General features: G+C 54.8%; 12 protein-coding genes across 12 annotated transcripts; 7 read left to right on the top strand and 5 right to left on the bottom strand.

The window, feature by feature from the left end:
- Window positions 1–499: 499 nt before the first annotated feature.
- BU26DRAFT_432024 (acid protease) lies at window positions 500–2021 on the top strand (the record flags this gene model as incomplete). The annotated part of the gene is made up of 2 exons (XM_033823949.1): window positions 500–798; window positions 851–2021. The coding sequence occupies 2 exons, from the start codon at window positions 500–502 to the stop codon at window positions 2019–2021; spliced, it is 1470 nt and encodes a 489-aa protein (XP_033681175.1).
- A 321-nt stretch (window positions 2022–2342) lies between these two features.
- BU26DRAFT_63657 (uncharacterized protein) lies at window positions 2343–3190 on the top strand. The gene has a single exon (XM_033836127.1). It carries the CDS (start codon window positions 2664–2666, stop codon window positions 3102–3104), a length of 441 nt encoding a protein of 146 aa, XP_033681174.1. The 5' UTR covers window positions 2343–2663; the 3' UTR covers window positions 3105–3190.
- BU26DRAFT_63636 (uncharacterized protein) lies at window positions 3191–7110 on the top strand. Its single transcript, XM_033836125.1, has one exon. It carries the CDS (start codon window positions 3276–3278, stop codon window positions 6915–6917), a length of 3642 nt encoding a protein of 1213 aa, XP_033681173.1. The 5' UTR covers window positions 3191–3275; the 3' UTR covers window positions 6918–7110.
- Window positions 6977–7954, bottom strand: BU26DRAFT_63647 (uncharacterized protein). The gene is made up of 2 exons (XM_033836126.1): window positions 7120–7954; window positions 6977–7032 (listed from the first exon to the last, which is right to left on the bottom strand). Exon 1 carries the CDS (start codon window positions 7642–7644, stop codon window positions 7123–7125), a length of 522 nt encoding a protein of 173 aa, XP_033681172.1. The 5' UTR covers window positions 7645–7954; the 3' UTR covers window positions 6977–7032; window positions 7120–7122.
- On the bottom strand, window positions 7719–8965 carry BU26DRAFT_489079 (uncharacterized protein). Its single transcript, XM_033826010.1, has 3 exons — window positions 8505–8965; window positions 8193–8443; window positions 7719–8111 (listed from the first exon to the last, which is right to left on the bottom strand). The coding sequence occupies exons 1-3, from the start codon at window positions 8899–8901 to the stop codon at window positions 7947–7949; spliced, it is 813 nt and encodes a 270-aa protein (XP_033681171.1). The 5' UTR covers window positions 8902–8965; the 3' UTR covers window positions 7719–7946.
- Window positions 8966–9079: 114 nt separating this feature from the next.
- On the top strand, window positions 9080–11138 carry BU26DRAFT_521637 (uncharacterized protein). Its single transcript, XM_033829588.1, has one exon. It carries the CDS (start codon window positions 9152–9154, stop codon window positions 10913–10915), a length of 1764 nt encoding a protein of 587 aa, XP_033681170.1. The 5' UTR covers window positions 9080–9151; the 3' UTR covers window positions 10916–11138.
- Window positions 11139–11239: 101 nt separating this feature from the next.
- BU26DRAFT_521636 (glycosyltransferase family 21 protein) lies at window positions 11240–13340 on the top strand. Its single transcript, XM_033829587.1, has 2 exons — window positions 11240–11583; window positions 11634–13340. The coding sequence occupies exons 1-2, from the start codon at window positions 11501–11503 to the stop codon at window positions 13174–13176; spliced, it is 1626 nt and encodes a 541-aa protein (XP_033681169.1). The 5' UTR covers window positions 11240–11500; the 3' UTR covers window positions 13177–13340.
- A 775-nt stretch (window positions 13341–14115) lies between these two features.
- Window positions 14116–14694, bottom strand: BU26DRAFT_607417 (uncharacterized protein; the record flags this gene model as incomplete). Its single annotated transcript, XM_033835749.1, has 1 exon — window positions 14116–14694. The coding sequence occupies one exon, from the start codon at window positions 14692–14694 to the stop codon at window positions 14116–14118; it is 579 nt and encodes a 192-aa protein (XP_033681168.1).
- A 1359-nt stretch (window positions 14695–16053) lies between these two features.
- On the top strand, window positions 16054–16518 carry BU26DRAFT_507787 (uncharacterized protein; the record flags this gene model as incomplete). The annotated part of the gene is made up of 1 exon (XM_033827025.1): window positions 16054–16518. The coding sequence occupies one exon, from the start codon at window positions 16054–16056 to the stop codon at window positions 16516–16518; it is 465 nt and encodes a 154-aa protein (XP_033681167.1).
- A 1423-nt stretch (window positions 16519–17941) lies between these two features.
- Window positions 17942–18550, top strand: BU26DRAFT_553104 (uncharacterized protein; the record flags this gene model as incomplete). The annotated part of the gene is made up of 2 exons (XM_033832189.1): window positions 17942–17996; window positions 18049–18550. The coding sequence occupies 2 exons, from the start codon at window positions 17942–17944 to the stop codon at window positions 18315–18317; spliced, it is 324 nt and encodes a 107-aa protein (XP_033681166.1). The 3' UTR covers window positions 18318–18550.
- A 469-nt stretch (window positions 18551–19019) lies between these two features.
- On the bottom strand, window positions 19020–20208 carry BU26DRAFT_507785 (uncharacterized protein; the record flags this gene model as incomplete). The annotated part of the gene is made up of 3 exons (XM_033827024.1): window positions 19020–19439; window positions 19687–19789; window positions 19853–20208. 3 exons carry the CDS (start codon window positions 20206–20208, stop codon window positions 19020–19022), a joined length of 879 nt encoding a protein of 292 aa, XP_033681165.1.
- A 1241-nt stretch (window positions 20209–21449) lies between these two features.
- BU26DRAFT_521633 (uncharacterized protein) lies at window positions 21450–22638 on the bottom strand. Its single transcript, XM_033829586.1, has 3 exons — window positions 22274–22638; window positions 21887–22221; window positions 21450–21543 (listed from the first exon to the last, which is right to left on the bottom strand). Exons 1-2 carry the CDS (start codon window positions 22549–22551, stop codon window positions 21909–21911), a joined length of 591 nt encoding a protein of 196 aa, XP_033681164.1. The 5' UTR covers window positions 22552–22638; the 3' UTR covers window positions 21450–21543; window positions 21887–21908.
- Window positions 22639–22959: the final 321 nt, after the last annotated feature.

Below are 22959 nucleotides of genomic sequence, written 5' to 3'. Positions count from 1 at the left end.
CATTCACCCAATTGCAGCCGACCACACTCCATCGCGCCCTATACCCGGCCGGGATCAGCTTTCTTCCACCATCATCCCTCGCTCGCAAGCGCCCGCGCCAACCCGGTTGTGGGGTATGGCACTCCCACGGCGGCGTCAGCAAGCGCTGTCTGGCCGTCTCCCCACCCTTGTGCGGCTCTAGCCAGCGCCCAGAGATGCACCCGTGGCCTAAGAACAGATCCTCTTGCTCGATCCGCCAGGCAAGAATAGCAGCAGCCGTCCTCTGACTGGCTGGTGCTCCACCGGCTCATCTTAGCCTATGGATTGCGAAGAACTACCAGGCCTACAAAGACACCGCGTTGCCTTCCCCACTGCGTCTGACGGTGTGAGACCTTTGGAGACGCTGCGCCTCTTACTTTGAACACGCTGTTCGCACCTGCAGTCTGTCTTCTCGACTCCGTGGTTTTAAGCATCACTGTTTCTCGCTTGCTGGCTTCAAGCGTGCCGTTGCTCGTCGACCATGGCGTCGCTGGTATTGTGTCTCTCCGCAACTGTGCTGTTTGCTCGGTCCACGGTCGCCTTCAACTGCTCAAGACCCCCCATCTACGTCGACATTCACAAGAGAGCCGTACATGACTCTGCCGTCTTCCAGTATGGATCCTTCATCGGCGTCGGAACGCCGGCGCAGAACCACAGCCTCTGGCCGTCGTTATCAAAAAATCACACCTCGTTCGCTTCACATGCGTATTGCGACAACAGCACACTGAAGGACTGCCAAACATCCACAGGAGGCTTCTTCAATGCTCAAGACTCCACTAGGTACGTCTACCTAGTCAATCACGAAATAGTCACAGACTCACTCTTCACGCAGCTTCTCAGACAACGGAAACAATTTTCAATCCCTAGATAAGGCTGGAAATGCTACACTGGATGGATCTTTCGGTCAAGATACCGTCCGGTTATACACGCACTACTTCGAGACCGATGGCGCCTCTCAGACCCTCCTCGAGAACTCTACCATTGCAGTGGCCGACCAAGGGACCATTGTTCCAGGCATCGTTGGTGTTGGGCTTTCGTCGACTGTCCTTCGCGATCTCGCTGCTCGGGACATGATCGCCGGCAAAACATATTCGCTTTACATTGGGCAAGGGTTCGATCGTGCGGGAGGTGCGGTTAATGGAAGCAACGTCTTTGGGGGATACGACTCTGGCCGCTTCACTGGAGACGTCCACAAGTACCCAATGAACACGGCCAACATCAACCCCATGAGCGTGCGCGTCAAGGACATCGTTATCTCCGAATCCGATAACCCAAACGCTAACGTGTCCCTGTTCGATCCCGCCAAGTTCCCAGCACTGAACACCCAGCCGGACGCCTTCGAGGCTCAACTCACCACCGACCAGTACGCATTATCCCTTCCGTATCAGATCACTCAGAATTTCATTTCGCACTTGGGCGCCGAACAGGACAACACCTGGAACGACAACTCGCTGAAGCTCAAGAACCCCTTCAACGGCACACTCTCTCTCGTTTTGGATGATGGATTCACCGTTACTCTCCCTCCGGAAGTCCTCATGAACGCATCGAACATCACCCCTATTCAGGACCGCGAAAAAGACTCCACCGCACCCTTCCTCCTCTCTGCTGCCTTCCTCGGCCAAGTCTATCTCATGGCAGATTTCGAATCCGAGAATTTCTTCCTTGCCGAAGCTATACAAAAGAACAACATGGTTATGCCCTTGACCTTCTGCCCGAAATCGACTCCTGAAGCATACCAACCACCGAACCAATCCGCGTGGCTGAAGCAAGGCTTGATCGGCGCGGTAGTTGGAGGAGTATTGGGTGGCATCGGCATTACCATCTGCGCCTACTGCTTCTGGATCGGCTTCAGGCGGAAGCTCGCTGAAAGGAAGATCGACAAGGAGCTAGAGAAGGGTAAGAAGGCCAAAATGGCTCAACTAGAGGTTGAAGAGGCGCCTGAATTTGATCCACCTCCAAAGAGCTCCAACCCGCTTCTCTTCAAGGGCTGGAGGAAGAGGTGATGTGATTGGTGAAAGGATTGGAGTCTTCGTTTCATTCTCTATTATATCATTTATACCCCGGGCCGGCCAATGTCGACCATTTCTGTAGATACTTCAACTCAGAACCTAATTTCTCGATACGAGCAATGGGCGTGCCTCAGTTTGTTGTGCTTCGACTGTTGATTATCTCGGCAGGACGTGCTTAGTCAGCTCATCGTTGGGTCCCGCTCTCTTCATCAAACTTCATCGACTTCCCATCCCAGCTTCCTTTATCCATCGATACTGCGATAGGCTCGGCGTAAGACTCCGGCTCAGGCCACCGTATCTCGCTGTGGTATCTTCGAGCTCAGGTCTTGTGCTTGTACGCCGCGGCGCTACGTTTGTGGCTTCTATTCGCTCTGCATGAAGCAGCCTTCGGCCGGGTACACGGTACTCTACCACCTATACCGGATTATAGCGCGCTCTGTGTCTCTACGAGCGCCTTGTCTAAGACCCTGAGGTCTCAAATGGCATGGCCGCTGGGAGAGTCTTACACTGCCTGGCCTAGAAAGGGCGACCCATCACCAAAATCGTCAACTTTCCCCTCGGTCCGTGGTACTGACTTACTCTACGTCATTCCGTACGCAGTCTATTCAAAAGTTTGAGCTCGCTCTAAAAAATGTCATGGGACGGGAAAAGGAATTGCGGCGTGCTCGAAAAGCATATCCGCGATGCTCAATCAGGGCGACCTGGCCGACAGGTCACGCCACGGAGCCCTCACCAAACCAGGCATCTCACGCACCGATAACACCCCAAAATACAAGAAAATGCAGCGCAGGCCAATCCAGAGCCTCTCCACCAAGCTCGTGGCGTTCGGTAGGGAGCCGAACGAGCACATTCCTTCTCCCTTGCTATGTGACCCTCTGGCCTTTTGTTTTTCTTTCCATATTTCGGCTTCATTCCACTGCTCTTGTTATGGCAACGCCAAAATACTTCAGAGACAGGTGGAAATGTATGTTTACTGGAAAATTCCTGCGTGTTTGTGTAGAAGCTACTGCCGCAAGTACGCTGCTGTCGTTCGTTTCTTTCCGGTCTTTTCGCGGGCAAGAAGAGCAGATGAAATAGAAGAGAAGGGTGTTTTCCATCAAAATAGTTGTATTGTCGGTGCGGGCGGAACAGACACGACCGTGACTACGAATCGAACCGATCCCGAGATTCCAAGCACCTTGTGCGCATTGCGAGGACGAGAAAACGGTACGAGCTCAATTGATCAGGAAGAGCCTGGAAAGAGAAGCAATGATGGACATAGAGATTCGCGGCGCGCCGGGTACGCAATTAAGCAGTACTGCGCTTGCAGCTACTTTGACGGGCGTCGGAGTCGTCATAATCGGGGTGATCGTTGTCCTGGTCGTCCTCCTTGTACGAGAAAAATGGGCGCACAGGCGACACCTTGCAGACCTAGAAGAGAGAGGCCTAGTCATTGCACAATCGCAAAGGGACGCGAAAAGAGACACGATAACCAGGCCACGCGCCGTGCTCAGGCGCAGTACGATACTCCCATTCAACGCCAAATCAGGATGGGGAGCATTGTCATCCGTTGAGACTATCGCCCCTCCGGAACCGCCCTCGTTTCCGCCGCATTATGCTCCTCCGAAGCCGGCAGGGTTCGTCAGTAAACCAAAGCGCCTTTCGTGGCCGTTCTCGGCTCGCAGAGGTTCTGGCAGTGCGATTCACATGCGAAAGATCCTAGTACCCACGCTATCTACGGTGCTCGAGAGTCCAAAGCCTTCGCCGCTGGTTCCTGTGCTGGGTGACTCACTCCGGGGTGAGCCTTCGTCTCCCAAGAAGAATCAAAGCCGACCATCTTCGGATCAATCATTGCTCCGACATCACCCAGCGTTCCGCAGCACCGAGCAGGAGAGCAAGGCTCAACAGGATACCCCACGGCCAGAGCGACTTCGTCGAAGCTTGACCGCAAAGCCCACCACTAAGCCGGACACACCCATGCGACCAAACCGATCCAAATCCGTGACCGACATCTCAGTGAGCACGAAAGCGAGTGCTCTGTCTCCACTACCACGCCCAAAGCTCCGCGCGCGATCCGCAAGTATGTGTAGTCAGTCGTCAGGAACCGCGCCAGACGGCGACTTACCTCCTCTTCCATTGGACGTTGCACGCCTCAAGAGCGAGGCTCGTAGGAAAAGTTTGCTGAGTCGCAGTCCCTCTCGTGTTTCCGTTTCTAGTTTTGAGTCGGCCGGGAGTTCCATTCTTGCAACTCAATCGAGTCCCATCTTACCACGACCGTCCAACGCTCGCGTGCAGAAGGTGACGAAGCGAGACTGGAGGAACTCTTTGATCATCGGGCCGAGACCGTTCCGGGATACTCTTGCCCTACATAGGAAGAATCAGCGATCACAAAGCTCCATCAAGAGCAGCGTAGCGCGCTTCAGCTCGGTCGACACATCCACGCAAGCAGGATCACAAACCCAGAGCCGGAGGTCCACCTTGACTAAGTCCTCGAGCATGCAGTCAACCAACAAGGCCAAAACGGCGGGATCGGTGTCACTCAGCAAGACACCGTCGCCAGTCTACAGTCCACGCACAGTCAGAAATTTGGCGACGCCAAAGTGCAAATCGGGTTGTTCCTTTGTCACGCCCTATGGATCCCCCGAGGAGCGCCGGAAGCGATCATCACTTGTGCAAAGCGCATCCGGAAATAATAGCGCTTTGAAACGACAGCTCTCAGAGACGTCCACGCGAGCATCGTCAACCAGGAGCAGTAATGGCAACCCGTTCCAGTGGGATCCAGCTCCCATGTCAGCAGGGAAGCCATCGGCGTTGAAAGGTAGCCCAAGTGCTCGTAAAGGGCACCGCAGACAGAACTGTGTTCGGATCTCGCTTATCCCTACGATGCTAGGCCCACCGAGCAGATCCCCCAGCCCATGTATGAACGATATCCAAGAGGAGCCGTCGCATGCGACATTTGAGAAGACAGACGTCGGTCTAGGCTTCTCGAGCACAAGGGCTCTTCCGCGGCCACCGAGCATTTCCACATTTGCCCCAGAGCTGAAGCTCATCTCAACCTCTATCCGAGCATCGCTGACTCCAAGCTCGCCTACACTGTCCATTGCGAACTACGACCATCGCCCCACAGGGTCGCCTGTGATGAGCCGACCCGGCCATGTTCTCTCCGAGATCTCGGAGCAGGAGAGAAAGCGTCAGAGTACGGGGTCGATTTTCAGCATTCCTACTTTCCCCAGTCCCGTTCACGGATTCGGATCCGGAGAAACCATTGCATCTGCCCCGCCGACGTTTACTCTGTCCCAAACCTGGAGTGGGCATGCGAATACTAACACAACCTCAGACACAGCCGCCGGGGCATCATCGCCATTTGACATGCTATTGGACATCGATTCGTCTCCAGGGAAGCCGCTGCTGACTAACGAGTATGACCCGGAGCGTCCTTACCTCATCTATCAAACACCAACAAGCAGCCCGACTAGGACCTTCTCTTCCCCATTCTCGACTATCCCCGAAGAGCCTTCAGCTCAGTCGAGTAACTATGAGCGACTGCGATCGGAGGACTCTCCACCTTGTTCTCCAAAAACGGTGCTTCCACCCACATTCGGGCTTCAACAGGATCGGTCGGCTTACAGTCTGCCTATCAAGGAGACCGCCATTCCGGAAGAGCCTTTGGGTACGATTGATCCAGCTATCCTGAGCAAAGATGCATTCAGCACGTTGAACACCGGTCTTAGTCATGCAAGTGTACGCATAATGAAAACACCCAACAGTAGCCGGGACAGCACCCCCATTCCCACGAGCCCGGGCTCCGCGAGGTTCATGTTCGAGCCCCTCCTTGAGGCAACCTTTCCATCCAGCCCACCGTTGCTGAAGGATTCCAGAGGTTCGCCCTCAGCGAAACGAGCTAGCCAGTCCGGCCTTGAACCGCCCACAATCTCCGTCCAATCGTCACCGAGCTCCATGTACTCCTCTCCCTTCCCCGCACCCTCACCTTCGCAACCCCCTAGCCCGCCGTGCTCCCCACGCCCCCAGCACACCCAGCTCCCCCCACCATCCCTCAACTTCATCGCCATGCCCACGCTCAGCCCCTCAATTTGCGGTCCACGTGGTTCACCACCCCGGCCTCTCCGCTCTTCCATCCAAAAGCTTCGCCGTATGAACTCAGATGCGGAGAAAGGCGGACGAGAAGAGCGTCGATACCTCCGTCTGGGCCGCGAAGAGAGTATTGCGCTCCCAGGAGAGGAAAGCTGGCTTGATGGATTGAATGGTGAGGGGGATGAAGAGGATGATGACACGTGGGATGAGGAGAAGGGGAAGAGACTTGTGGAGGATATTTTGAATGATTGGGAAGAGGAAGCTACGATGCTTGACTCGGAGGATGGGAAGGACGCTGCGCCCACGCCGACGCTATCCACGCAACCAGAGGGAGAGACCAAGACGCGAGAAATTGAGGAGTCAAAGGGCCTGCTGGTCACATCAAGCTCGAAACCCAGTCCCCCAGCTGTGGGCAGAAGCTCCAGTATCTGGGAAGACGGCGAGAAGTTCTGGCACTCCACACCCCCTCACCCACCGAACTCGCCCAACAAACCCAAGCAACGCTTCCAACCACTCTCTTCCTCCCCTCTAGCCACGCCCCGCACCTCACGAAAACGCGACTTCGAAGTCGCTAAGGACGAATCACCCACGACCACCAGCCAGCAAGAAGACGCCAACCCCACAAACACCGACGGGAAGAAAGGTAATACAGGACACAGTGCAAGGAGGAGAAGTTTAGCAGGTAATAGATACAGGAAGCGCAGCGCCCTAGGTATCAGCACGCCAAATGTGCGGATCCAAATCCAGCCGCCGAGTGGTGGGAGTCTGAACGGCACGCCGGGGAGTCTGTACGATGCAGATGGGTTTCTTAGAGTGTGAAATTTCCTTGGCTCCGTAGTCGTAATCATTAATCTATCTTCTCGTAGCCTGATGTGGCTCAGCGCCTTTCCAAATGCGGGTGGGGTCGTGATCAATGGTTGAAGGGGTCCGAGATCTATTATGCAGTGTTAGTATACCTAACAGCGAGTGTGGAAGGAAGCCGCATACCCTCCTCGTCATGCAGCATCCTGGAGTGCCTCACCATCTAATACGGAAGTCCCTCGTGGTCCCTCTGCTGCTGCATAGCGAGCTCCATCTGCTGCTTCTGCTCCAGCAACACCTTATTCCTCTCCTGCAACTCGCCGTTCCTCTGCTGCAACTGGGCATTCTGTGATTCTAGAGTCGCAATCCTAGCCTGCAGTCCAGCGGAGGAATCCACCCAGTTCTGGTAGTTGGTGGTCGCCTGCTGCTTGTGGTGCTCGGCGTCTTGACGCGCCTGGTCGCGCTCCTCGGTCAGCTCCATCATCCTGGAGTGGAGGGTCTGGATCCTTGCGGACTCGGTTTGCGGCGGCGTGGAGGGCTTCGGCGGATTTTGTGGAGATAGATTGGTGCCCGGAACAGGCTTGCTGAGAGTCTTCAGCTGATTTTGAGCTGGAGTGCTCGTGGTCGCGGTGGAGGGTGCATCGCAGGCGATCTCGCCATCGCTCCAGTCAACCTCGTCCTCGGGCGGCGACTGTTCGCGGTGGCCTGGGGTGCCTCGGGTACCTATGTGATTGCTAAAAGACATGGTGATTAGAGCGTTGGACGGCTTTAGGATACGAGATGGTGCGAGATGTGAAAGGGGATAGGGAGGAAAAAGTTCTCAGGATTAGCGGGACACACATATATACAATTCGTCTGTGGGCGTTGCAGTCGAGTGAAAAGAAAGCTCTGTCGGTCGTTGCCGGGGGAGGGAACGAGCGAGCAGGTCGCCGTGGGCTTGAGTGAAAAGGAAATGGACAAAATGGCGCCGACAACTGAATTTTATACACATAGTATGATACATTTGACACAGGCTATCTGCTTCTACAAGGAGATAGGGAGGGGTATTCATGAACTGTTGGTAGAGAAGGTGAAGCCGAGCGGTGCGAGGATCTTGTCCTGTGTCACCTTATTGGCTACTTCGCCGCCGCGCTCAAGGGCAATGGCGCCGATTATGGCGTATAATGAGGTTGATAGGACAGATTCAATGCCCGAGCCTTGCAGGTTGTCGGTCTACGGCGTGTTAGCGGTATAAAATTGCGAGATAGACACTTCGGGTGGTGAAGTGGGCGCGAGGGGAAGGATGCGACGTACCCTCTTTGGTTTCCACCGCGTCACCTTGTCCAGACCGTATCGCTCCGCCAGTCCAACTAACCGTGTCTTGTCCAGCACGCGGTCTTTCGATTCGTGTGTAAGGCCTGGGAGGCCGCCCAGAGCAGGGTGCATGAAGGGGGCGCGGCCGTACTGATCAGGCAGCGGGCGGCCATTGGCGTCCCTTGGCCACGTCTCCGCCTGCGGCGAGTTCAGTAGAGCTTCCGATGTCTGCAGCGAGACTATTCTCCGTCCTGGACACCACTGTCAGCGCTGTGGCTGTATCCAAGCATGGATGGCCTGTCTCGCACATACCCAGAAACGCCAACCGGTCATTGAACCCTCTCCTTCCGTGATCGAAACTCTTGTGCGTCACCGCAAGCCACTTGACCTCATCGCTCAGCAGCTTGTCCCCGCGCGGCCCCAGCATGCGTATGTATGCGTCGTCGAGTCTCCGCGGGTCGTCGTTGACTTTGAAGGCGGGTCCCTTGGGCAGCGGCCGCGTCCGGAAGGGTGCTACCATGCGCGGCGGGGTCTGTTGCCAGCGTGGGCGGTCGGCTGCGTCGGTGTCATATTCGGGGCCTCGGGACGGGGTCGTGGTTGAGAATGCGCGTGCGGAGGCCCGCGCGAGCGACGGAGCTGAGGCCTGCGTGGGGCGGAGGGACGATGTTGCGGTCGATACTAGCGCCCGGAGCGGCCGCTTTGATGCCATTGGCGTCTGCGAGGTATGATGTGGGATCGAAAGGAGTGCGGGCTGGCGGCGGGCGGAGGCGGCGTGCGCGATGCGATGTGAACGAAGTTCAGACGGAACTTTTTCATGCACGAAGTTCTAACCTTGCCCGAACAGCTCCAACAGAGATATACGCTAACCTCGTTCGGCTAGCCCCGTTCACGCGTCTCGACCTCACTCCCTCTCCGCAGCACGCGTCCGCACTCGCTCTTTTGGCCTGCACGCGGCCGCAATGGCACATATTGCTACCTCGCAGCCGCTTTACCGTCTGCTCGCAGAGCAGCTGCCCAAGGATGTCGCCTTCACCTTCTATCACTACTCCACGCCGCCCTCCAAGTCGCCGGCCTTGTTCTCCGCCCCGCCGCACAAGAGGTCCGAGCAGACGTTTTGCGAATCGCACACGCTCGCCGCGTCGATAACACCGAAAGACGCGGCAGGCTCTCTGCCGCCAGAGGAGCTCCTTATTCTAGCCATTGAAGTCCTGGTGTACACCACGAAGCACCTCACCACCATCTTCGTCTCCAAAGCCGACTCCACTGGCTACATCTCACTGCTGCACCTCCCGAGGCCACAAGCCGGGTCGCCCCTGAAAGCAATATGTGGGACGTTCGTGTCATGGCTAGCAAGAGAACGGCAGAGAGAGGGCAAGACATTGGTCGTGTCGCTGTTTGCGAGAGCGCAGGATCAGTACCTATTCCCCGCGAGCATCGAGAACAAGGACAAGCATGTCCTAGACGACAGGGGGCTAGTCAAATGGTGGTGCAGGGTACTGGATCCGATTGTGCGAGAATACAAGGCTGAGAAAGAGCAAGAACCTCTCACCGAACGGCTGGCGAAGCGCGAGCAAGCCGCAGTGACAGGCGATGCTTCCTCCAAATCCGAGTGCACTGCGAAAGGCTATCTCGTCATCCCCGGCTTCGAGCCCTACGATACACTGCGCTACATCCCTCCACCGCCCTCGCCGACCGCGCCCCGCCGCTGGGCTACCACACACCCGCTTCTACAACTCGCCCCTCACCCAGGTGCCCCGCCACGATGCCTCGTCCCACACTTCCCAGACGATCCTAAGGCGCGCTTCTTAGACGAGCTAGACGAAGAGCTGCCAGATCGAGGCACGGATGCCATGCTCAAGGAAGGCGGAACGCCCTCGCGAAGCAATGGGCAGTGGAAGAGCGTCAAGACGCTCGATCAGTTTTGGGACTTCATGGCTTTTCGGCAAGAGTGCTCCTCCGGCAGGATAGTCGGCTTTATTTGGATCGTCATTACGCCGCCGAAGCCTTCCATTCCTGACGAAGACGAAGAACCGTCGCAGGCCTTCTCATCTGTCTCCCAGAATGATTCCCAGAGTACTACCATCTCGTCATTACCTGGAACGCCGAAAAAGAAGATGAGAACCGCACCGAAGCGGAGACGGAGAAAGGTCAATACCGAGTATGGTCCGATCCCGCTCATCCTCCCGAGGATCAAATCGTCATCGTCCACCCTCTCCACCACGTCAAGTGGATCCTCATCGTCCAAGCTACCTCCGGAATCAAGCGCATACTTTACGTGGCCGCCCAGCTCTCGGGGTACCGTTGTCTTCCCCGCTAAAGATTATAACCGAGCGCATGAGGTCCTTCTACAGCAAAACTTTGCGACCCGCACCGCCGCGGCTAGAAGTACTAAGAGATGGAAAGAGGAAGTCGCTGTTCTGGGAGGTGTCGAGGGCTGGAGCAGGACCGTCATCGGCAAGAAAGAGGTAGCAGGCCCAGCTCCTGGTGCCACAATCGGCGCGACGCCGGTAAGCATAATCGGCGTGAGGAAGAAGAGGAAGCCCGATGACGCTGCAGCAACGGAGCCGGCTGAGGTGAAGCCTACCGATGGTGCTCAGATGCTTGGAGCAGGCTTGGTCCGGAAGAAGGTAAAGGTCGAGAGTACACCTGCACCAAAAGCAAGCGCTGCGATTGGCGTGAACACACTTGGAGCTGGCTTGGTACGCAAGAAGGAGAAGGCATGATCTTTTGGCAACCCGTATTTGGATACTTCTGCATTCGATGATTTCTGTTTGATGAATTGCTTTGGGTTTGATGTGTTACGGATCGGGTTCTTGCATATGAGCATATCTTGGATGGCATTGATAGGCTCGGGAACTCTGGGTTGCATAGCACAGCGTTGCAAACTGGATCTTCATGGTTCTCGCATCTTAGCTGAGGTATCAATACCCAGTTCAGTCATTCGACAATTTCCGCCGTATCCGATGCTTGCCCGGTTTGCACATGATCAGGGATTTCCTTGCCGCTCGCAATGCAGGCTTGGACCGTAATATTATTCCCGTGCCGTAAGAAACTTCTCGGAAGCCTTTCTCTCTTTATATCCCTTTGCTCAAGCCTCTCTGCTCCGTTCCTGTGTCAACAACGCGCATTCACCCAGGTGCCCAACCCCGGAGCCCTCGCCCGCACGTGACCGCGCCTGCCTCCGTCCGCAACCTCCGACGCCGAAAACACCAGCTCGCCAAACCACCCACCACCGTGTTTTCTAACGACAAACACCACAGCGCATGCGTCGCGCTCAGCTTCACGAAGCCGAGACCCACCATGTCTCCATGTTGCGCACTTCCTTCGCTCTGGGATGTCTCTTCTGGTATATCATAGTGTGGAGCGTATGCGCAATCGGCGTCATCCAGCTGTGTGCAACCAGTCCACGGCTACTGTTCCGCAGGTGCTAATTACAGCCAGATTTCGTTACTATTCGAAGCGCCCAAAGCCCGCCATCTGCCTGACTAGCCTTAAGGAGGAGGACGTTCCCCACGTCACCATCATTCGCCCCGTAAAGGGCCTCGAGCCACGGCTGTACGAGTGTCTTGCCGCCACCTTCCGCCAGACGTACCCCAAGCGCAAGCTCAGCAATGTTCTCTGCATATCATCGCGCTCCGACCCCGCGCTCCCGATCCTCGAGCGCCTCCTCCGCGATTTTCCGGATGCCGATGCGAGAATAACAGTTGAAGAAGAGGACCCGCTGCTGCTCGAGAATAAGCATGCGCTCGGACCGAATCCGAAGATTCGGAACATGAGTCGCGCGTACAGAGAGGCGAAGGGGGATCTCGTCTGGATACTTGACTGCAATGTCTGGCTCGGCAAGGGCGTCTGCGGTCGCATGGTGGATTTGCTGTGCGGCTCCGGCGGGAAGACGAAATTCAAGTTCGTGCATCAGACGCCGCTGACTATAGACCTGGACTCGCAGAGCTTGTCGCCCGAGGAAAGGAAGCAATTGCTCGGGGGCGACGAGCAGGCCCCCGATGCTTGGGACATTGCGGCGAGCACGAGCTCCGACCACCGCAACCATTCCCGCGGCAGATTCAGGCGACTGCTGCAGCGCGGCGGTGGCCGCTTGGACGAAGCTTTCCTGTCAAGTGCCCACGCCAAGTTCTATAATGCCATCAATACCGTGGCCGTAGCGCCCTGCGTCATGGGCAAAAGCACCATGTTTCGGCGCTCGCACCTCAACTACGTCACCAGCTCCAATCCGAACCGCGCTTCCGGAATCGACTTCTTCTCCGACAACATCTGCGAAGACCACCTCATCGGAGATGCGCTGTGGAAGAAGCCTCAAGCTTTCGAGGAGCCAGGGTACCATGCTCCGCCCGGAGAGCATGTCGAAAGATGGGGAAAGCACGCTATGCTGTTTGGCGATTTCTGCTTCCAACCCATCTCGCATACGTCGGTCACCGCCTGCATTGATCGGAGACTGAGGTGGCTGCGAGTCCGCAAGTTTACCGTCACAGCAGCAACATTCGTAGAACCCGGCACCGAATCCATCGTATGCAGCCTCTACGGCGCATACGCCTTAACCTCTCTCCCGTACTTCGGTCGTCTTGGTATTCCGCCCACCTGGGCCGCCTTCTTCCTCGTCTGGTTCGCTAGCTTGAGCCTCTGGTGCGCTGTCGACTACACGCAATACCTACTTCTCCATTGCGCCAAAACCGTCGAGCTAGACGAATACACTCCAGACTTTATCATGCCTCAGCGTTCCAGCCGCGCTTACCATCAAGCACCGTCGTTGCAACCTCTTCTCGGCAGCAAGGTTCCTAGAGACCCGAGCCTGCTTGATGGCGCTAGGAGAACGTTCAGTGAGTGGTTCTTCGCGTGGCTTAGTAGAGAGATTTCTGCGCTGCCGATTTGGATGTGGGCGTTCTATGGTGGGGTTACGGTGGAGTGGAGAGGGAGGAGGTTTTGGGTTGGGATGGATATGAAAGTGCATGAGATTCTAGACAAGAAGTGAGATCAACAGGACGCGTAGCATGCATAGGCGCGGCATGGTGGTTTCGAACCGACTCTGCATACAGAGGAGGAACTCAGCTTGAATCGTACCTTAACGGTGCGCATTAGAATAATAGAACATTCATGGTACCTGACAAGTATCTCCCATATATACCAGCACGCCCACAATCAAATAAGCATTGCTCTCTGATCTTGCGATGCCCCATCTGCCGCCTTAACGTATCTCGAATGGATCACGCCGACGGGTGGCTGACCCAGTAGCGCCCTGCCTGAATTGGGTAGATCTTGATCTTCCTTTCTCATCACAACCACAAAATAGTCCTGGCGGTGTTTCTCTTCTCCGTGGCAACTCCTTTGAAGTCGTTTCACCACCATCGCTACCGTCGAAACCGTAGGTGACTCTTCTCAGACCTTCGCCCTCCCCCGTCTCAATTCGCGCACTCTTAGTGCCTTGCCCCACAAACGCACCAAAGGATTACCGAAATCGACGCGAATTAGCCTTCTGCCCTCTTCCGACGTTAGCCTTAAGGCTGGTATCGCTCCCAACCGCTTCTCAGGTACTGAATTGTATCCGTTTCCTAGAGTTCTTTCGCCCTCTTGCCGAGAGTCTGTGCCAGCGTTGCACGATACGCTTTCACCGAGTACGTTGCTTGGATGATGTTGCAGGGGATGCTGACCAGCGTCAGGAAAGCGACCATGACGGTAATCCAGAAAGCGGCAAAATCCAATTTGTTGCGGCTGTCCGTTGCAAGCTGCTTCTACGTCCTGGGCGGTCGATTGAATGAGTCGATGAGAAATTTGAGCTCTTCTCGGAAGTACTCGTAGTCTGCGAGATCCAGCTTGCGGGGTCTGCCGCAACCCCCAAGTTGATAGAGGGGTTGTTCATGTTCTCTACTTAACAGTTGTTTCGTGGCCAAATCTCTGAAGGGAAACAGCAAGTTTAACGTGCCCAGCATTTCGTGAACTGCCTCTGGGCCAAAGCCTCTAGCGACATATCGTGATCCCAGTCCAGAGGTGTTTCATCTGGAAAAGTGGGACCGACTGCGATGGCGGAGGAATTTATGTTGAGTGTCAGCCACAGGCGAACGGACAGCTCGATCGACCGCTGAATTGTTGCTGGCTCCGCATTGAGGAATCCACCGGAGAGGGCCCGAAGGGCCTCTGCCTGCGCCTTTGAAAGGTTCTTCTGCAGTCTGTGGATCACGTTGAAAGTGCCTTCGAGATTTTGCACAGCAAAGTGTTGCTGATGGTTGCGCAAGTGACTCAGCTCATTTTCCAGGTACTTCAAGAATGAGGCGTACGATTGTTCATCGAAGGACTCGAATACAAGGTCTGCTGTTGGCCAAAATCCTTTGATAACTTCGTACATTCGCTCTTTTGACAAGCTGTTGAGCTCAGCTGCGAAGCGTTCAGTGAAGAGACACACCGCACCGGCCGCCGCAGTTTCAACCAGAATGGGAGGTGTCCAAATCCATGCTTTTGCGGCGGCCATATATACGTGGTCAGGCTGAAGCAGCATTGGTGGTGAGGTGGTGGCGCACGAAAGCCCCCACAATCGCCCTTGCGATCCGGTCAGCCACAGTACACTTTCTATCCTTTGCGTGTTCCACAAACCGAATGCTTGCTTTACAACTTATTGAACCTTTTTCCCAGACACCATTTCGAATGGAGACTGAGGTTGAGGCGACACCCCATAGATTGCTTGTGCGGGATCTCTTGCGCTTCTCGACGAGGAGCCTGCAGAACAACTTCATGATGAGACTCCAAGGAGTCCTACGCATTGAGGTTTCACGGTGTTGAATTGACTGTAGATTATCACTGCTGATCTGTCTGTCGCTTCCTGTCTCTCGGTATGCTCCCATTGTCGCCTCCGCTGTCCTTCCGCTGCGGCTGAGTCCACATGGCCCATGTTGTCGATGTGGATCTGCCGTACTGGTGCGAGAAGGTTGTCGTGGTAAACGGCTAAGTCGCGGGCCCACCGCTTCTCGACGGGATTAGGGTTGTAAAGTAGTCGGCGAAGGAGTTGGTGTAGTCGCCGTCGCTCCTTCCTAACGAAGGCTCAATCCTCTACGAGTAGTTGTTAATAAGGCCCTGTAGAGACTGTGTCGTATATACTCCACCTAGTAAGCTAGCCTATAAGGATGTTACAGCGTACGAGCATTAAGCGCACGTTCTTGATATAGTTGTAGTCCTTGGCGAGCGCCTTCTTAACTTTAAGCTAGACGGCGGTTAGGGTTTGCGCCCCTAGCGGAAGAGCCTAAGTCCTAATGTAGTTAGTGCTGTTCGTGGCTAGGCCCCTTAGGAGTTAAGTTGCCATCTTGATGTTGAAGGTGATGAGATAGAGAAGAATGACAGAGAGCCGTTTTATCGTTCGCCGGTCGACTACGTGTCCTTTCGAGTCGAAAGCGTTGGGCGTTCAAATTTCCCATTGCTGGATGTTGCCTACACTGAACCGTGGATCCTTTCTGTACTAAACCGCTAAACCTTTTGATGATACCCCTTCTGCCTGCGGATTTGGAAATATAGCGTCTTTTTTGCTGGTACTGTATATGTAGTATGCTCGCATCTTCTTTATAACGAGGTCGAGCGAATCGATGACTGCGCGCGGGATCTCTTGAGCCCAGAGCTCCGAGTCCCGCAGCACGATCCTTCGCTCAACGTCCCTCAGCCTTGCGGCGAACTTTGGACCGGAGGCGCTCGAATGAGCCCGCAGTGGAGCTGCGAATTGGCAAGTGTATCTGCATACCAACATGAGCTAGTCGATAGTGTGCAGAACTCTCTTCATCAGGAACATTCGCAAATCGGGGTTCCTCTTCAGGTTACGTCGTCAGAAGATGAAGCACGGCACTACGACGTATCGCCAGGCAATTTGTAAATAATGCAGCAATTGGGTACGGAGATATCTGATGGAGAGGGGCATCGAGAAGAAGAGCTATTTTCAACAGACGGCAGCCGAGTTCAAACATTTCAGCAACTCCCCGGCCACAGCCAGGGTCTAGAAGAACCAGGAAGTATCCTCCGTCAGTATTCGTCTGCACCGGAGACGACACAACGTCAATCTCAGCAAGGAGGTGGCATGAGAGAGACCTCTAGGCCGGCGACCGGCCAGCAAGGGCCACACGCGAGGACTCTTCTACCATCCATTACTTCCGTGGCTGCACATCGGCAGCCGTCCGTCAAAGTCGTGTTTTGGAGACGTTTTAAGAGATCTCGTAATAACGGCTCTTTGAACCGCGTAGCGATGACGGTCCAGGAGAGGTTTGGGCCCGCGCCGGGTGGCGGCGAATCAGCACGTACCTATACCATAGCAGTTGCGAACGCAATACCTTCAACTCCCGATTAGAGCACCGATAATACGGCAGCCCAGGAGCTACGGATCGTGGACATAGGAAGAAATTCCTCGATTACAGTCTCTACTAACTCTGAAGCCCTCTGTTCTCCCGAGGAGGGGGTATATGTGGGGAAACTGAAAGACCTCCCACCACCAGGGCCTTTACAGGCCCAATGGTCACAGACTATTCGAAAACGGCTGGTCACAAACCTACGCCCCGTCCAGGATCCTCTACCAAAGTCCTTATCGCGGGATGAAACGACTATTAGCCCGAACTTTGTATGTCTGGCCATGTGAATTGTAGTTCGGGCATGGTTATACTGAGGCCGTCCATCTGGATACGCTGCGGAAGCAAACGCTGCAGGAAAGACATTCGCGAGGCTGTCGGAGACTTGTCGTATTTGCACAGGTTCTCTGTTCACGTCTACGTCCACGGCCATGCACCCCGCTTTGCTTGCAATTCTTTCCGCTGTTTTTCCTGGACCGCGCGTCGGGACGCCGAAACACCGTCGTCGCCGAATAGTTCGATCCTCGAACCGGGCGAAATTGCTGGAATCGCCGTGGGTGCGGTGGCATTCTTGGGGCGTAGGTATAGTTATAATATGGCTTCTTCGTCTTAGACGCCGTTCTTCGCACTGGCGTTCAGACGAAGCCGCCGATGTTCAGCAAGGGCCTGGATCACCTCGTCCGTTGTCCCCTCAGGATCCTCACAGGCCCGGAAATTCAGCTACACTCATGTTCTATCCCGCGGAATGCTCACGATGCGCCAACCCGGATGAGCTTCCGTCTGATGGGAAGGGAGTATTACCAACTCCGTCCACCTGCGCACTACGAGTGGAGTTTGTTGCCGAGAACGTGAGAGAAGTTAAGCTGGTTAATTTGACAATCGGTGGACATTCGAGTTAATAATCGCACTTAAAGCTTGACAACGTCTCATTCGATATTCCGAGCTTTGGATATGGCTGAGGAAGTGCCTACAATCGAACCGTCCAGCACCAAAGGTTTATGGATCCGGCACGTCAACTAGTGTGAGTTCAATCTGTAAAAGCAATAGAGGGGGAATGGGCTGCGCGCTAACGACTACAGCAATGGTACATATCTCCAGGCCCTTCTTGCAGACAACAAGCGGTGCACCTCTGGCCAATGCAGTGCTTGGCCCAATGGGATATTCTGATTGGGCTTCCAGTGAGGGTATAGGCGGCGATAATGTCAGAAGGTTGCAGCCACGAGTGCTAGAAGGCGCCGACTTCGCGCTCATCAGGATATCCGACACCTTACAACCATACAATGCGTACGGTCGGTCTGCGTCGACGCCGACATCGGACTATTGTGCCGTGACCAACGTTCCCCGGATCTCTACAAGCGGTCAGGAGCAATACTGTGTGCAAAGGATGACGCCAGGCAGGGACAGCTTCTCGATGGAAGTGCACTAATCATGGACAAGACAGGCGTCTTTGAGACAAGAAAGATTCAAGCCGAAGCATCCTTGGGTAGGCTCAGCTCCTATGGTTAACAAAATGAGCGTCACTGACACAACACTAGAAAAAGGGCTCTCGGGAGCGTGGGTAGTCCATGGAAATGGCCTACTCGGCATGATCGTGGCTATCTACGACCATGAGCCATATGCACATATGTTGCCGATGCAGAAAGTCTTCTCGGATATTCAAACCACGTTTACGAGCGACGGCCGTCACCCTCACGTGGATATTTCCATTGCCAACGTTCTAGAAGATGCCCGTAAATACACAGAGTCGGGCTCCATTCTTAGCTTCCGCATCCAGCGAGACTTGGACGATGAGTGGAGCCATTAGCGATGCGCGGGGTCTCTCGATAAGACCTTTGAGCTTTGTTGTCGACGATGGGGAAGAGTCTCGCTATGTGACGACGCCAAGGGCATATAAGCTAGGAGTGTGACAAAGCAGTGGTCAAAATTCTGAAGGGCACCTGCCATCTTCAAAGACCGGCACTCCCGCTATTCACCGAGTTTTTCGAGGAATGCCACCCTTATAGCGACTGTTGCGACGTTCCGCTATGGCGAAGAAGGGAGCATGCATGAGTGCAAAGTCATCGGATTGCAGAATAGGATTTGAGAATAAATGCACACAGAACAAACCCATGGACATTAGTGACCGCCGTGTTGTCTTCCACCCTCTCTAACAATGCCCCAGCTTATGCTATTGCCTGTGGAGGCGGTTTATTCAAACACAGTTGCCGCAAAGTGTCGAAGGATCCAGGCTAAGATCATTTCTCTAGCATCTTTAGCAGTTGGTACCTTCCGCGTTCTCGCTGAACTTAGAGTAACGAGCTAGTCTGAAGGTCGTGTCCGTGCAGTTAACTTTAACTCGTGAGCGCTGTAATCGAGGGTTTGCAAATGGGGCATGACATTAAGAGGAGGCTACTACTGGAATTGTAAAGCTAATACAAGGCTAAGTAGACCTGTAGTGGCAAATACACCCAATGGCTTAGTTCAGAATTACGACCAAGTGCTCCTGGCCCCGCCGCACTTTCAAGTCTCATTTATGATAGTCGATGATATACACCTCGCTCGAGCTTGCATTCAGTATCGCATTCTTGGGGCTTCCTACACGCTCCTCTATCCTCTCAACTTTACCCACACGAACCTCGGTCGTGGTGGTCTTCACCAAGTCATTTGCCCCTAGGTCTTGCAGCTTTATTCCTCTGCCTCCCGGTATCTCTCCGTCCATCCTCGCGTATGCTTCGGCGGAGTGGCCCTGCTCTGTGCCGCGAATTGAGGAGCTTGTCCCACCGTGGCGGCTAAAATCGTGCCTCGAGGCCGTGTGCGGCCTTGAGCCTGTGTGTGGCGATGAAGAGGTAGTGCCCCGAGGGTAGCCCTGGACAAGGTTCATGAGCTGGTTCAGGATAGTGAATTCTAGTTTCAACTTCACCGGCCACATTGCGCCTTTGTAGGATGTCTGGATGTCGTATACTTTGAAACACATCAGCATACGCTCTGAAATATTGTCACGAGTGGGCGTACACCCCGCAGATTCCAAACCCAGAAGCGTGATATCCAAACAGATGATGATGCTCGTGACGAGAGTGTGTACCAGTACTTTCCTCCCCCCTAGTCCCTCTCGCATTCTGATTTGCGTTCAACAGAGGCCCTTCTGTCCTCAGCAAGCTAGTCTTCTTCTAGACGTGGATGCCGCTGAGGATCACCTTCTGGAGGAAGAAGCACGTAACCTGGACCTTTTCGACAACCGAGTACGGCGCGACCCAGGCTGCGGGCTTGGCGAGCAGTTCGTCAAGAAAGGAAGGATGCCTGTGGATAAGTGCAGAACAAACCGCATCAACGGTGGTATATACGAGGATCCAGCGTGTCTACCGCGCCTGCACCACGAGATGGAGCCGCGAGTACAAGACAATAGATTCCCTCGTGACCATCATGACCCATCCCGTCCACACAATAACTGTATTTGCAATATTGTCGCCCGGTATCGACTCATTGATGTGATAGAACTTTAAGAACATGCTGAGTTCGTGGAAGAAGATGCCCCATGTCGCGACCAGTAGCGAGTAGTAGTAGAAGCCGGCATAGCGTTTGAAGAAAGTCTGGATAAGGACGGTGAGCTCGGTAACGTTGTACCAGACGATGCTAAGGAAGGAACAGATGACGAGGGCGTTAATGAAGGGAACGTTGACTTTGGACCCGATATTGCTGTCTCTGCGGGCTGGCGCCATGGGAGAGAGGCACGAGAATCTGGTGAAGCCCGGATTATGGTATACGAATCTGAAACTTGGACAGAACATAGCGAAAGAGAAGAAGATTATAAGTGGGCCCCTTGAATGCACTCCCGACTTTATGACCACGATGAAGCCCACGGGGGAAGACGCCCCCAACGGCTGGCGCATAGTATCCGGGGAGACGATATACGCCGGGATCCCGAATCGCGTGGAGAGGGGCGACACCGCACACTGACTAGGATTGGAAAATATATTTCCTGTTGGCCTGTCTTGGGCTGTAGATCTGTGCTTGTGACAGAGGATCGAAAGTTTGACCTGGGAATCTGCACGAGCCCGTGGGCGGCTTCGCTTTCCCTGTGTTTACTACAACGGATGCAATTGCTGGACGGTTATGCGGGCAAGAGCTTCTTGGATGTTCTCCCGCACGCGGCGGGCGTTTGTATCGCGTGAGCTGTCGTTTACGAGCCGCCGGACGCGCGATGTCGAACGAAAGGCGCTATTGCTCAAGATCATCGGACATCGAGAGCCTGTACGACACGTGTTGTGTGAACAGGGGATGACGCAGCGGGGTGCTTTCATCGCAGGACAAAAAACCAGCGAGCATGGCGAGATGCAATGTCCAAGGAGGATCCCGTCTTATGATGGAGGATTCCTGCATCCAAACACTGGAGCCGTCATCCAAATCTCACGATAGCCAGAGCTGCAGCGACTCGGGCCTCGTCACGCATGCTCAAGGGGCACACCATGTTCGCGTATTCGATGGTTTTCATCCCTTTCCGATGTGTGTTCGGCTTCCAACACTGAAGCTCTTTGAAAGTTCTTTCACGCTTGAAGACGAATGTGGCGACGTATGAACGGCTTGTGTTGCGCTCGTGGGAGTGACGAAGTGGACCCCGTCGCGGGTCCACCCGTGTTCCATGATCGTGACTGCGGGGTCTGCCCCGGCAAGAGCAGGCAAGTGAACGTGAAGCAACAATCGTGTTCTTGGTTACACAATACGAGCGTTGGCCAGTTACAAATCGCCTCGTGGGTTAGATCGCGCAATGATCCTCCGTCAGGGACCGATCGACGGTCGTCCGCGGTTTGACTCTCTCGGCGAAAACCCAGCTGAAAAGACCGCGAGAGGCAAGCACGGGCTGTCGAAGCCAAGGTCGTGCAGGAGCGGTTTGAGGTCACACCGGCCGACCACCAATACCTATTTCAGCTGCTGACATGTACGCCGGTATTAGCGCATCCTTCGGGCATGCACACCACGTTGCTCGGCTCGGGTCGTCCCTCTGATAGCTCGTCTTCTTTTACATAGCTAACGATGAGGCAGGAGATCTGGAGTGGCTGCTGATAAGTCAGACTTATGAGTTCTGTGCGATGCGTAGTCTCCCTTGTATAGCTGCGCACTGTGCTGCAGTCTTCGCATTATGGGGTGCCTTTCGCACTCCATAGCTGAACTCGCTTGCTGCGGGAGAGTCTTCGGCGTTTCTGCGAGTTCCCTGTATGGAGTGCCCCTTCTTAGCAATTGCAAAGGAACGAAATAGGGACAGGAAAGCATTCATCAGAGGCTTACCAACCCAAATCCGGTGAAATGCAAGCAAATGGGCGGGCGGTTTCGACTTCATGGACGCGCGCAGGCCGGAGAATCTGGGATGAAATATCACGTAATGAAGGGACTGTAACCCACATATAGCCTTATCGGATGACCCTCAGCACCCGAAATTCAGGGTGTACTTAACGTCATCGAGCGCAAGCCCGCCATACATGTCTCCTCCATTATCCGCCCTCGCGATGCTAAATCCAACGCTCTTCAGATCCCGCCACTCCCACGAAAAGCTCGTCTTGTTCATAATGTAACCCCCCACCAGGTGTCCCGGGTCCAGGCTTGGGAAGTTGATGACGCGGTTGATGACCTTTGCACTGGCTTTCCAGCCCCAGATGCTGATAGCGCATTCAGGCTGCGGGACACCTGAGACGCAGGCGAAGGAGAGGGACTCGAGCTGGAACGTCTGCTTGGGCGGGCTAGCAATGATTAGCACGAGGCGAATGGCAGCATGAGGAGCGTCGACCGTACGAGTCTGGAACAGAGATGTTTCCACTGCCCCCGAAAGCCATGGCCCATTGATTACCCGATGTCGGAGGGATAAAGTGGTCATGCTGGTCTATCTGGAAAGTGGTATAGCCCAGACCGTAGTAGTGAGGGGGGATTGGATTCGGACCCGGCTCTTGGAAGGGCAAGCCATCGTACTTTGCCACATAGGTTTGCTTTCGCGCTCTGCACGGACCGTTTGCTGTTGGCGCAGCGACGGCCAGAGCGAGGAGAGGAAGAAGTGTCGCAATGGTGGTGTACATGGTTAGTTGCCTTGACGTGGTGGGCGTTCCGTCGACGGGAAGAAATGGTCTCGCCTAGTCTTCGTCTGCTTCCACGGAGCCTTGTTCTCTTATACTTTGCTCTGTTAAATCACTAGGCCGGCTGCGTCAGACCACGCTCGCCATGGCAGTCGCATCGACGACGCGGTTCAATAAAGACGGTTTCTCGATCCATTCCCACCATTGGATGCAGACTCGTGTTGCTCACGAGAAATTGCTCCACCACTGTACACATTTGGCGCGTGCGTAGCGTACGCCGGATTACTTCGTATCGTGGCGTGCCGTAGCCGGATCAGCCGCCGGAAGAGATATCGTACTGCGACAAAAGGAAAGCTCTCCAGCATCAAATAACGTAGTCCGAGCAATGCGCTAGCATGTCGGTGGTGGAGA

Source organism: Trematosphaeria pertusa (genome assembly GCF_010094035.1).
Source record: "Trematosphaeria pertusa strain CBS 122368 unplaced genomic scaffold BU26scaffold_11, whole genome shotgun sequence".
Classification (NCBI taxonomy): Eukaryota; Fungi; Ascomycota; class Dothideomycetes; order Pleosporales; family Trematosphaeriaceae; genus Trematosphaeria; species Trematosphaeria pertusa.
This window is presented reverse-complemented; position numbering and strand designations above follow the sequence as displayed.

Excerpts from the sequence above, each read along its gene's own strand:
- BU26DRAFT_489079 (XM_033826010.1), bottom strand. The coding sequence starts at position 8,901 with ATGGCATCAAAGCGGCCGCTCCGGGCGCTAGTATCGACCGCAACATCG. Across the intron at positions 8,444-8,504 it reads TGACCGGTTGGCGTTTCTGG|GACGGAGAATAGTCTCGCTG; the intron begins GTATGTGCGAGA and ends AGTGGTGTCCAG. Across the intron at positions 8,112-8,192 it reads CGCGGTGGAAACCAAAGAGG|ACCGACAACCTGCAAGGCTC; the intron begins GTACGTCGCATC and ends AACACGCCGTAG.
- BU26DRAFT_521633 (XM_033829586.1), bottom strand. The coding sequence starts at position 22,551 with ATGTACACCACCATTGCGACACTTCTTCCTCTCCTCGCTCTGGCCGTC. Across the intron at positions 22,222-22,273 it reads AACATCTCTGTTCCAGACTC|CCCGCCCAAGCAGACGTTCC; the intron begins GTACGGTCGACG and ends AATCATTGCTAG.
- BU26DRAFT_63636 (XM_033836125.1), top strand. The coding sequence starts at position 3,276 with ATGATGGACATAGAGATTCGCGGCGCGCCGGGTACGCAATTAAGCAGT.
- BU26DRAFT_521636 (XM_033829587.1), top strand. The coding sequence starts at position 11,501 with ATGTTGCGCACTTCCTTCGCTCTGGGATGTCTCTTCTGGTATATCATA. Across the intron at positions 11,584-11,633 it reads GCAATCGGCGTCATCCAGCT|ATTTCGTTACTATTCGAAGC; the intron begins GTGTGCAACCAG and ends AATTACAGCCAG.
- BU26DRAFT_521637 (XM_033829588.1), top strand. The coding sequence starts at position 9,152 with ATGGCACATATTGCTACCTCGCAGCCGCTTTACCGTCTGCTCGCAGAG.
- BU26DRAFT_63657 (XM_033836127.1), top strand. The coding sequence starts at position 2,664 with ATGGGACGGGAAAAGGAATTGCGGCGTGCTCGAAAAGCATATCCGCGA.
- BU26DRAFT_63647 (XM_033836126.1), bottom strand. The coding sequence starts at position 7,644 with ATGTCTTTTAGCAATCACATAGGTACCCGAGGCACCCCAGGCCACCGC.